This window comes from Pristis pectinata, chromosome 10 (assembly GCF_009764475.1).
Source record: "Pristis pectinata isolate sPriPec2 chromosome 10, sPriPec2.1.pri, whole genome shotgun sequence".
In the NCBI taxonomy this organism is placed as follows: domain Eukaryota; kingdom Metazoa; phylum Chordata; class Chondrichthyes; order Rhinopristiformes; family Pristidae; genus Pristis; species Pristis pectinata.
In genome coordinates this window covers 71,699,072-71,712,216 of record NC_067414.1, presented here as the reverse complement: position 1 = coordinate 71,712,216, position 13,145 = coordinate 71,699,072, and the positions used below count along the sequence as shown (strand labels likewise).

Here is a 13,145-nt window from a genome sequence, read left to right as displayed (position 1 = left end):
TGAACTGCTGGCACTGAACTAATGACTCCTCAGTTCTTGGCCATCATAAACTCTTATTTTAGTCAAGTGTCCCAGCAGGCCTTGCAACATTGGATTCACAACATTTTAACAACATGGAGTTTACTTTTAAAACAGTGGCTCACATAATTAATTGCTTTACATAAATGCAGCTTATATAATTAGTGAGTTTACATGGCCAAAGAATCCTACACAATCATGATAAGAATATTAGAGACTGGTTGCTGAGGCTAATATGTTTCTAAAACTTACCCTCCCCCCGATATATATCTAAGAACAACTGTATATTCTGTACACCTAACAGCAACACACTGCATGCTGAAAATGTGTGAAGGGAAGTTCCATCTTGATAACTCTGACAAGGTTTTTCTTCTTAAAGTGCATGTAATCCCCAGGATAATGCTCCCGATATTGACCCGCCCACCCTTCTCTCTAATGCTGCTCACTAATTTGACAGGGCAGATCCTGCTTTGCTGAACACAGGATTTAACTGGTGGCAGAGCTGCTGATTTCCCACTGGTTATGTGATTAATGTATGCACATTACTGTTCTTCCCAAATGAAATCTGATCACTACAATTGATTGGGCCCTCGCTGACATCATAGGACATGTCCAGGCAATGGACACCTGATGTGAGCAACTTCCCACCAATCCCAGCGTTCCTGACTAGGGTCAAGTTCTATAGAGGCTAACTGCACATTGACACTTTGACGACTGCTGTTGCAACTACTAAGCATAGCGGTGTCGCAATGAGACCATTTCCATTGTCATTTGACAACCACGTGATTTCTAGGAGATACCAATTGCAAAGTTTGATTTTTCTCCTTCAAATTTGCCCCAAAGCAAACATTTGAAAGATAGATTGGGTGTAGTACTACACTGGCTAAGATTATCTCATCTATCAACTGAAAAATGTATATGTCTGTGAGAGTCATTACAGCATCATTTAGTACATTTAGCCACTGCAGTCTAAGAAGTCATGCTTATTGTGTAACTGTCCTGATGCAGTGTCTTGACCTAAAACATTGACAATTCCTATCCCTCCACAGATGCCTTTCAATCTGTTGAGTTCCTCCAGCAGTTTTTTTTGTCTCTATATTACCATGTAATATTCTTCACATTTTTATCTCCAAATGGTCTTATCAGCAATTGTTTTTTCCAGAGGAAAGTGGGCTGAATCATTCTGCTATGAAAGTATAAATAGAAGTGCTGAAGAACATGTGCATGTGCACATTTGGAGACTGAGTTTCAAGTTACAGGAAATGGGGTGGTGCACATGCTCCTGTTTACATCAATGATGATGAGGTCAAGGTGGTTGAGAGCTTCAAGTTCCTAGGAGTGAACATCACCAATAGCCTGTCATGGTCCAACCATGTATATGCCATGGCCAAGAAAGCGCACCAGCGGTCTACTTCCTCAGGAGGCTAAAGAAATTTTGGCATGTCTGCGTTGACCCTCACCAACTTTTGTCGATGCACATGGAAAGCATCCTATCTGGATGCCTCACAGCTTGGTATGGCAACTGCTCTGCCCGTGACCGCAAGAAATTGCAGAGAGTTGTGGACACAGCTCAATACATCATGGAAATCAGCCTCCGCTCCATGGACTCTGTCTATACTTCTTGCTGCCTTGGTGAAGCAGCCAGCATAATCAAAGACTCCACCCACCTGGGACATCCTCTTTTCTCCCCTCTCCCATCGAGCAGGAGATACAAAAGCCTGAAAGCACGTACCACGAGGCTCGAGGACAGCTTCTATCCCACTGTTAAAAGACTATTGAATGGACCTCTTGTATGTTAAGATGGACTTTTGACCTTACAATCTACCTTATTGTCTGCTTGCACGGCACTTTCTCTGTAACTGTAACACTATATTCTGCATTCCCTCATTGCTTTTCCCTTGTACTACCTCGTTGTATTGATGTGATGAAATGATCTGCATGGATGGCATGCTTCACTTTACCTCAGTACATGTGACAATAATAAACAAATTTGAGAGGACTGCTCAATGAAGACATACATTGATGATGACCTCCACCATCTCCTTCAAGGCCCCACCATCAGCTTTGGTTGTTTGAGGAAAAAATGTATGAAAATCAAGACCTCATATGTGGCACAAAGCTCATGGTCTACCAAGCAGCAGTGATCTCTGGCTTCCTATATGTTTCTGAAACATAGACTACCTAGAGGAGGCATCTCAAAGTGCTGGAGAGATAACAAACACTCTGTCCACATAATCCTCCAAAAGCACTAGAAGGGTAAACAATAAATGATTCAACTTGTCTTTGAGAAACTTGTCAGGAGCAGATAGAAGCCCAGGGTAAATAATGGAAGGTGCACACTCTTTCCCAAGCCACCACCTGACTACCATGTCAAGCACCTCCTGCTCTACCTATGGCAGATATGTGGATCCCACATTGTCCTCTGAACCCACAGTGTTGGAATGAAACCAAGTCATCCGTGACCCAGGGGACTACCTCGGAAGAGAAGGTAAGTGGAAGTTGTTATACTGGCAATAACTGGTATTAACCTGAGTAAGACAGACATTGTAATTGGTTTACTGCCCTCTACTTACTGCCCAAGCCTTCTCATGCTCTCCAGCAAACACAGTAAGAAATATAATTGCGTGTATTAACAGCAGCTTGATTGAGCTGGATTGTGATGCATCTGTGATCATATAATCTGCTATCACTCCTGCTTTGTTTAGTCCTCAGAGTACATAAATCCTTTTCAGCATAAGTCACTGGAAGTTGATCAGAAATGATAACCATTGTTCCTTTTTTTTTCGTTTTCCTGTAATGGCGTCATGACCATCCGCAACACCCCAAGATCAACTTTTGCATTGTGATTTCTTTCCCCTGCAGTTTCAGAGAAAACACGGTTAATTTGGTGCTCCGACCTCGAGGGGTGCTACAAGCAGCATTAGGAATGATTATTTTATTTACTCTGAAAAAGATTTGATTAAATCGCGGATTTTCACATTGGTTTTAGAAAAATCTTTAACTTCTATGCGCGTTTTGTTTGTAATTGTATTTCCTTGCATATTGATAACAAAAGAAATTGCATTACGCAAAGTAATGCAACCGATTGCCTCAGTATCCATTACACTGAAAATATCCGGACAATATGTTGATATTTTGTCTCATATTGTTAGCAAATGGAATTGTGATCATAATACAAATAACTACATTGAACGACAGGATCAAATCTGTCAGAACATAGTTGACAACCACTAGTTAGTCTCGCACCGATCTCTGTTCTGGTTTATTGTTTCATTACATTTTTGCGGGATGTTTAAAACTCTTGCAATATTTAATCAGCATTGCAATAAACGCTGACTTATATTTCATCCAAACAGTAAATTACATGGTCATCATGATTCGCCAAATCTCGAAGGCATTTCCTTTAATTTAAAATCGGTTGGGAAACCGGTAGTGACTTGCACATTTTAAGGCAACAGTTATGATGAGCTTTTTAAAAAAGTTTCTGAATCGTACGATTTAAATATCTTAAAAATTAATATAAAATAAAAATCTATTGTGAAATTTAATACATTGACGTGTTTCCCGCCAAACCGGTGAATATCATTTTGTTCTTTTACCCGCAGGGTCTCCGCGCTCAAATCCCCCCCAGCAGGCGGGTGCTGATGACAAGTTGAAATTCCCGCGAACGTTTGGCGTGTACTGATTGGCCAGCAGCTCTTGGGTACCTCCCATCCGGGGAGGTTCCGCCGCTGCTGATTGGAAGGCTTGGAATCCGCGCCAAATTCGCAAAAGGATTTCAGGGAGAACCGGCGCGCTAGGCTGGCAGTCGGCGGAGCGGTGTCCGAGTCTGAATCCCGGTACCAGGCGGCGACCAGCACAACTGTGCTCTGGCACTTTTGCAGAATTATATTAGTTAGCGTCTTTTCCCTCCAATTTTAAATCAAATCCCCTGGCTTTCCTCTGAAGCCTTTTGATAGCCGATCGCTTTGCTTTAAACAAATCCACTCATCTACCTTACGGTTCTCAAAATGCTTTCGCCTCGCACTCCTCTCGCCGCCAAGAATGAAAATGTAATCTTTACTCAGATGAATAACATCTCTCTTAAGGACAAGGAGAATACGGTAAGTTAAAGGGGAGGAAATACTATTTATTCTTTCGCTTCTCCTAGTCAACTAGGTGCAGTACCATCCTTTGACCAACGATCCGTGGAATGAACGATGGAGTAATTCATTTTTTTGTTCTCTCTTCCATAGCCGCCTTCTTTAAGCAGTACCCGGGTCCTGGCCAGTAAAACCGCCCGCAACATCTTTGCAGAAGCCCAGGTGAGTAAACGCAAAGGAGTTGTTCTGCCTCAGCCTTCCCGGGTTCCCGCTACCTCAGAGTGCGCGGTTAGATTGTGGCGCCAAACGTTGGTGACCTGCTCTCTGGGATTGTTGCAAAATCCCAAGAAATGCGTTTCGCTTCTAGGAGTGAATCCGCGTAAACCTCATGTTTGCAAATTGAAAACAATTCTTAAAGTTAAACACTTGCACTTTTGTTGCATTCTTCTGTGAGGATGGGGAGAAGGAGCTGATTGGCGCCAAATGTTTGCACCCCCTCCTCTCGGAGTAAGGAATCGTGTTGTTTTGTGTACAGTTGTTTCTTTAACCGTGGATTTTTCTCCCAGGTTAAACCCGAAAAGAGCAGTGAGTCGTCGGGATTACAGAATGAACCTCTTTTAAAAGAAAATCCGCGCCGTTTTGTCATCTTCCCCATACAATACCACGACATCTGGCGGATGTACAAGAAAGCTGAAGCGTCTTTTTGGACGGCAGAAGAGGTAACTATCTACCAATCCGATAAATCTTTAAATTTGTTTGATTTAAGTGTTTTTTCATCAGATGTTAGTATTCCATCTTTCAGGAGCCCTTAAGTGTTTTACGGTCTGAGGTTTAAAGTGATCCCTTTGTTCTCCGATTTCGGTATTATGCCTGAAAGCCGACAGGAGGCGCTTGGGGTCTTTTTAATATTTAACTTTAGTTTTTAAAAGTCTAACTGCTGATGCTCATCTAGTTGAGCAGGAGCAGCACACGAAAAATGCTGGAGGAACTCTGGTCAGGCAGCAACTGTGGAGTGTTACGAACCAGCAACAAATGAAACACACTGAATCATGATTCAGTGTTTAAAAACTATTTTATTAATAACTACTTATGATGATAAGAAATAAAAGTAAAAATGTTAGTATGTTAGAAGTAAAAATGTTAAACCTTGAACATTAACCCCAAAAACTAAACTCTGTGTGTGTGGGGCAAAGTCCCAAACTCCAAGTCCAGGAATGGTTCTTAAAGTTCAGTTCAGCAAGCCATAAGGTGAAACATGAGCAAAGGCTTCTTCAACAACCACCGTTGTCTGAAGATAAGACTTGGATGTAGAGAACAGAGAAATTACGAAATCCAAATGTTCCACGATGGAACCCAAACGACACCTCAGTGTTTACTCTGTAGTGACTTCCTCACCCCGAAAAGCATCTGAATCGTGGCTGTCCCCACAAATACCTGTTTCCTTCTATAGGTCAGCAACAAAGTGATCTGTCTCTACAATGTCATTACATCCTTTATCTTTGGTTGACCTAAGCACACCACACACACACACTACTAACTGTATCTTAAAGGGACATTCACCTAGTCCGTAACAGGAGGAAAATGGACAGTCAACGTTTCGGTTCGAGACCCTTCATCAGGACTGGAAAGAAGGAAGGGAGAAGCTGGAATAAAAGGGGAAGGGGAGGAGCAGGAGGTGATGGGTGAATCCAGGTGGGGGAGGGGAAATGCTGTGAGAAGCTAAGAGGTGATAGGTAGAAGAGGCAAAGGGCAGAACAAGATGGAATCAAATAGGAGTCCATCACATAGGAGACCATGGAATAAAGGGAAGGAGGTGGGGAGACCAGAAGGAGGGAGGTGTGGGTGATGGGCAGGGTGAGGGAGGGGAAGGGGTAAAGGTGCCAAGAGGGATAAGGGAAAATGAAGGGGGGGGTGGGGAAATACAGATTAGAGACAACCAAAATGGAATATGTGTTGTTCCTCTAATCTGCGTCTAGCCTCAACTTGGCACTAGAGGAGGCTGCAGACAGAAGTGGCAGTGTGGGAATGGGAAGTGGAATTAAGATGGCTGGTCATCAAGAGAATCTCCGCTGTTACAGCGGACAGAGCGAAGGTGCTCACATTTTTTGTGTGTTGCTCTAGATTTCCAGCATCTGCGGTCTCTCCTGTCTCAAGTTGAATGGGGATACATGCCATGAATGAGAAGGAGGGAGGGATGGGTGTTGCAACCCAGTTTATGTTCACAGTTTAAGTTCAATCTTAGAATGAACTGGAGACATTGGTGGAAGTTGGGAGTAATGCTTCTTGAATAATCTTAAAAGAAGTGAGATAATGCATTCTTCAAACATGAAAATAAATTAATTCTACTGGTTCATTAGTTTCCCCAATAGCAATGGAGATGCTACCCTGGTCTAATTAGTCTTGTACGTGGCTTCTAACTTAACTGCCCCTGGACCGTTCGTCCAGCAGCCATACAAGGTGCCAACCAAGTGTCAGAATACAGCCAATTCCTTTTCACAGGTGTAAACCACCCTGGGCACTTGCCACTATTCTGCCTGATAGTAACAAACTAAAACATACTTGTAACATTGATCAAACTGCAGATGCTCATCAATAGGAAATACTAGAAATACTTGTATCATTTATGGAGAGAAACGGTCAACATCACTGGCCAGTGACCTTTCATCAGAAATTAAGAAAGAAATAATGTGGGGTGGGAGAGATCAAAGGGTGCAGACCAGGATGCAACTGCTTGAGGGAGGGTGGTTTGTTAATAAAGTGATCTGTCTGGAGGAGATGCAAATAAAGGAAAGAGTGGTGGTGGGGGGGGGGGGGGGGGGGGATGAGTGACAAAGTTGGAACTAAGATACAAAACAGTGCAATTGCTGGAAATGTTAAATTGAAGTTGCTGGAAATTCTTGGCATCTTCCACATTTGCTGCCTAACCTGAGTATTTCCATGTTTTCAGATCGCCAGCATTTGCAGTGTTCCATATCATGTCATCATTTTGTTTGACTGCTTTCCACTTACATCTCTCGACATTAGTTATATGGAATGTAGCACAACACAGGAACAGGCCCTTTGGCCCACAATGTTGTGCTGAACCAATTACATTAGTAATAAAATGCCCAACTAAACTAATCCCTTCTGCCTGCACAATGTCCATATCCTAACATTTCTCTTTCATTCATGTGCCTATCTAAGAGCTTTTTGAATGCCTCTTATTGTATTTGCCTCCACCACCATTACAGGCACCCACAACTCTATATGTATATATATTTAAAAACAATAATAACTTGCCCTGCGCGTCTCCTTTGAACTTACCCCCTAACATTTTAAATGCATGCCCTCTGGTATTAGACACTTCATTTTAAATGCATGCCCTCTGGTATTAGATACTGGCTGTCTATTCTATCTATGCCTCTCATAATCTTATAAACCTCTATCAGATCTCCCCTCAGCCTCTGCTGCTCCAGAGAGAACAACCCAAGATTGTCCAACCTTTCCTCATAGCACATGCCCTCTAATCCAGGCAGCATCTTGGTAAACCTCTTCTGCACCCTCTCCAAAGCCTCGACATCCTTCCTATAATGGGGTGACCAAAACTGATGCCGTTCTCCAGATGCAGCTTAACTAAAGTCTTATAAAGCTTCAGCATGACTTCCTGACTCTTGAACTCAGTGCCTTGAGTAATGAAGGCAAGCATGCCATATGCCTTCTTTACCACCCTATCAATCTTTGTAACTACTTTTGGGGAACTATGAACTTGGACCCCAAGATCCTTCTGCTCATCAACACTGTTGAGGGTCTTGCCATTAACAATGTACTGTCTCTTTACATTTGAGTTAGAGCTAACAAACCTTCAGTCTTATCTTGCACCACCATTCCCATATGCAGTCATTCTTGGTTTTCATCCTTTCACATGTTCCCTTTATCTTCTTCAGCCCTCTGCAACATGTTTGCTATTAACGTTCCTTGGTTCCATTGAGAATGTTGGTTCTCTTCTCTCCATAAGCACTGCAAAAACTCGTGTTGGGCAATATTTTCTAATGTTAGGATCTGAGATTATCTTCTCACCACACCTGTACCAAGTGCTGAATATTCCCCCTGGTAACCCATTACATATCATGAATTAATCTTGCTAATTTTGCTCTTCCTGTTGATCCTATGCCATGGATCTTGACAGTTGAACAGTCCATGTTATTGGGCATTATTGTTGATGATTAGATCGACAGTGCAGCACCTCAAGTCCTTGGCTGTACTTTTCCATTGCCTTTCCTGGTTTATTGCCTGGTTTATTCCCCTTTCTGTAATATGCCATATTACTAAATCTGATCCTGTTTTGTCTCCAGTTTCCTTTATGCACTTTCCCATTTTCAGACATTGGGCCATCTCTGATCACTTCTTTGATCATCATCATCCCATTCTCCATCCAATCCTGCATCTATCTCTGAATGAAGCTATTCCTAAGATCTTGCTTCTCAGTTTGTTCTTTTGAAGTATTTTCAAACTCAAGACTTAATCCTTCATTCCCTGATTCCATGTTCACGTTTCAAAAGTCAGCAATCTATTCAATTGGTCTTTAATGCAGCATAGTGAAGCTTCTCAAATCTTGAAGTTTGTGACAGTGTCCAAGGTATTAATGTCTACAAATTGCTCTAATAGGTTGATCTCTCAAAAGATCTTCAACACTGGGAGTCCTTGAAGCCAGAGGAAAAGTACTTCATTTCTCACGTCTTGGCTTTCTTTGCAGCAAGTGATGGCATTGTAAATGAGAACTTGGTAAGATATAATGCTTTTAGCTTGAATTTTATAGTCTGATGCTTCTCGTGCATTATTTGTTGATCTTGCTTTTATTTGTCAAAAGGTTGAGCGGTTCAGTCAAGAAGTTCAGGTAACAGAGGCTCGTTGTTTTTATGGATTCCAAATTGCAATGGAAAATATTCACTCTGAGATGTACAGTCTTCTTATTGACACCTACATCAAGGATTCTAAGGAGAGGTAAATGGATTCTCAAAGCAGCCTTAATTTATTGGCTTTTCTCTGCATTCAAACATTTGAAGTATTCATTTTCCTTCACAGAGAATATCTGTTCAATGCAATTGAGACTTTGCCCTGTGTGAAAAAGAAAGCTGACTGGGCACTGCGTTGGATTGGTGACCGTCAAGCAACATTTGGTAAGCAGTGACAATTACTATTTATTTGTAGGAAAGTGGGTATTTATCTCAATCCTCCAAGCTGAATACAAATATTTGCTATCAATTTCAGCTGTAACATTCCACATCCAATATAATTGCAGCACATTCTTACTCTGGGCATCCAATCAGGAAAATATTTGGAATTACAAAGTTGCTGGATATTTTGGAATTATCTGCTAATAAGTTTCTGCATGCTTGTTGCTCTGTTGTCCATGTTTTTGCCCTTTGCTTTAATGCCCTGGGAACAGTTAATTGAAATAACCTGCCACTTCACTTTTTTTGACTGCTGTGACAACAGTGGAAAAAGCTGATTGAATTTGTCTAAATCCTCCAAGCTAAATACAAATATTTGCTATCACTTTAGCATCATGCATTACAGTCACTGCCACTTATCTTAATAATTAATCCTTGCTCTTGATCTTTGGCATTGGAGAGACTGACAAGTGTGGCATTTCTCAGAAACATCTGATACATTTCCTCAGTGACTAAGAGTATCTCGAGACTTATTTGTTCACATGTGTCAAGCAGAAGTTCAGAACTTCCTCTTGGTACTTGTTGTTATTTCCCAATGCTCTGATTCTGAGCTCAAGTGGAGCAGCAGAGCACCTGTTTCCCAGCAGTCAAAGATTCAATGATTGCACTCATTGCAATGGGAAGGAAATCTGAGGAAGAGTTTTTAAGAACACTACATTTATTTTAAGTTAAATGCATTTGTATTTTAATTTAAATGTGATCAATTTTTTTTATTGAATAACATGCAGAGGGAAGCTATTTGACAGCAGGTAAAGCCAGGATATGTGGCTAAGTCAACTCTTAGAGGATTTGTGAGTGGGGCTTGTTTGGGCCCCACCATGAGACTGGATTTAGAATTGGAAATTCCTGCACTGTGCAGGACATTGATCATGGTCAGAGCCTCTGTAATGGATAGGTTGCCACTGGTAGATCTTTGCTAGGTAAAAGTGGATCTAGCAATATGCTTTTGCCAGGAAATTCTGTCATTAGCACAAATGCATCCCTTGTATGCTGGGATCTGCACTAAAATGAATAGCCTACTCATGAATTAAATTAGTTTTTAATTTCTTTGACCATTTAAATTTAAAACAAAAGTCAAGTTCACATCTTAAACTCATTTTGAATATGTTAAATTAAATTTACCAGGTGAGCGAATTGTAGCTTTTGCTGCTGTTGAAGGAATCTTCTTCTCTGGATCCTTTGCTGCTATTTTCTGGTTGAAGAAGCGAGGTTTAATGCCTGGGTTGACTTTCTCCAATGAACTTATCAGCAGAGATGAGGTATGATATTCAAGCCATATGTGGATTTGGATCTAGTACCTTTTTAAAATTAACAATATTATTTAATATTGCATATGCAATATTAAACCTTAGCTTTGCACTGATATCTGAATGTCTCAATTTAAATATGAATACCACTTGCATGCTGAAAGTGAACAATTTATCTTGGATAGATTCCTGAGTGACTGTTTAGTTCATGATCTGTGGACCCTTCTCTTTTGAAGGGGCAGGAGATATTAGAAATTTCACATTGTGTCCATATATCAACTCAACTATTCCTCTGAAAAATGGATCCAGTTGTTTTACACTTTTTAGCCTAACCAGGGAACGTAAAGTGTAACCTTCTTTCATTTCAGAAATTTTTGACTGATTCTTTGCCTGTAAACTTGAAGGGAATGAACTGCATCTTAATGAAACTTTACATTGAATTTGTGCATTGAATCTCAAAGGTTGAGATAGTTTGGAGGCCAGAAGTGTTAAATATTCAATTATCCTATCGGATTTGTACTATAATATTTATGTTGGTAGATTTATTACATACAGTAGTGCCATTATTGTAATGTGAATAAAAGTTCTACCAGACTTAAAGATGGTACTGTAATGTTACAGGGTCTCCATTGTGATTTTGCCTGCCTGATGTTCAAACACTTGGTACAAAAACCTTCAGAGGAGAGAGTACGAGATATCATCCAGGATGCTGTTCATATCGAACAGGTATGTTTTTAATGAAAAATATTCTATCAAAGGGTACAAATCATCTCCATTTCTGAAAGAGTTGGAGCTGTGCTTGGTGGGATCTGATGGTGTACCTGGTTCAGGTTGGATCTCTTGGGTTAGGATTGGTTGTGGTTGGGTCAAGTTTTAATTTTATCTTTTAGTAGCAGTTCTTTGTAGGATACGTAGTTGATGTATTCATAGGGACCTGCATGAAACACTTGCCAGTGCAAGGTATTAAGTGTAATACCCATTATTGCATTTTCCTGCTAACTATAAGAAACTTAAAGTGTAACCTTTTTTCATTTCAGGAATTTTTGACTGATTCTTTGCCTGTAAACTTGATTGGAATGAACTGCATCTTAATGAAACGTTACATTGAATTTGTAGCTGACCGGTTGATGTTGGAACTGGGATTCAGTAAGGTATGTTGTGCAAACATAGAGTAGGAGTAGGCCTACTCAAGCCTACTTTGCCATTTTAATAGGATAATTGTTAATGTGATTGTAACCTTGACCCTGCATTCCCATTTACCTGCAGTAACCATCATGTTATCAAGAATCTTACCTGCTTTTGCCTGGAGTTCCAGAATGGCAACCTGTAGACTTTCACCTTGTCAATTAAACGAGTGACTCCTCTTTTTTTTAATAAACAGTGATCCTCTAGTTTAAGGTTCTCCCACAAGAGGAAGCATCCTCTCCACATCCACCCTGTCAAGACCCCACAAAATATAGGATGCAAAAATCTAGAATTTTCTTTATCTTCAGCAGATATTGACTTTTTTTTCTTGTGAAATAATGTGTCTTCTAGATATAGTCTAATAAAGCTGCATGGAATTTCTTCCAAAATATTAGCATCCTTAAATAAGGAGACCAGCACTATTCAGTACTTGGGACACTGAGACCACTTCCTATGTAACTGAAGCATAATCTTAAATGCCAAATTAACTTGAAGTGTTAATGACTGTGTTTCTTTGTAGATCTATAAAGCTGAAAATCCATTTGACTTCATGGAGAACATTTCTTTAGAAGGCAAAACTAACTTTTTTGAAAAGAGAGTTGGAGAGTACCAGAGGATGGGTGTGATGGCCAAGTCTGCTGATAATTCTTTCACACTGGATGCAGATTTTTGAAGGGACTGAATACTTGAATCTAGGAGTACAAGATAGGATTGAAAAGCTGACTTGTGTTAGTTCCGCACATCACTGACTTTTCAGTTTGCATTGATAATAACCTGGTTTGGGCACTAAACTGAATTCCAACTAATTCCATAGGAATTGCTGGAGATTGCACGTTTTATAGGTTTTTTTAATGCAGTGGGAGATGTACATGTTACTTCAAATATGTAACTGTATAATTACATAGTTTACAGCACACAGCAGCAGTGGGTGAATATCATTTTGTTGTAGAGCTACTTGAGTGTGCTTTGGTGCTGTCAGGCATTTTATCAAGGAGCACAAATACTTCAGCCACCAGTGTTTTGTTTATAGCTGTGTTCAGTGGGTCTTAATGTGTAAATATTTTAGTCAAAATGCACTTTCTAAATAAAATTTCAAATTCCATTTTTGTTGTGTTGAATAGCTACAGCAAATAAAGGCAGCACTGAGGTGACTCAGTCTCATTACATTTAACTGTGTGCAATTAATTGTGTTTGTGTAATGCTATTTTAGAGGTGCTGTACTAAAGCCATCAGGTCTTGTATCTACTTTCTAATTCGAACCCATTGCAAATTACCAATAAGGAGTGAAAAGCAGGCAATTACAAGTGATGTGATAAGGGCAAGGAGGAAGTCTACTGGATAGAGCCTGCTCTAATTACCACCAGTTAAATAGTTGCCTTGTATAGTGAAATATTTTCTCCATA

General features: G+C 40.4%; 1 protein-coding gene across 1 annotated transcript; it reads left to right on the top strand.

Moving 5' to 3' along the window:
* The first annotated feature begins 3,814 nt into the window (after positions 1–3,814).
* LOC127575273 (ribonucleoside-diphosphate reductase subunit M2) lies at positions 3,815–12,907 on the top strand. The gene is made up of 10 exons (XM_052025014.1): positions 3,815–4,121; positions 4,254–4,322; positions 4,667–4,819; positions 8,745–8,861; positions 8,947–9,080; positions 9,162–9,256; positions 10,436–10,569; positions 11,179–11,283; positions 11,595–11,708; positions 12,263–12,907. Exons 1-10 carry the CDS (start codon positions 4,029–4,031, stop codon positions 12,413–12,415), a joined length of 1,167 nt encoding a protein of 388 aa, XP_051880974.1. The 5' UTR covers positions 3,815–4,028; the 3' UTR covers positions 12,416–12,907.
* Positions 12,908–13,145: the final 238 nt, after the last annotated feature.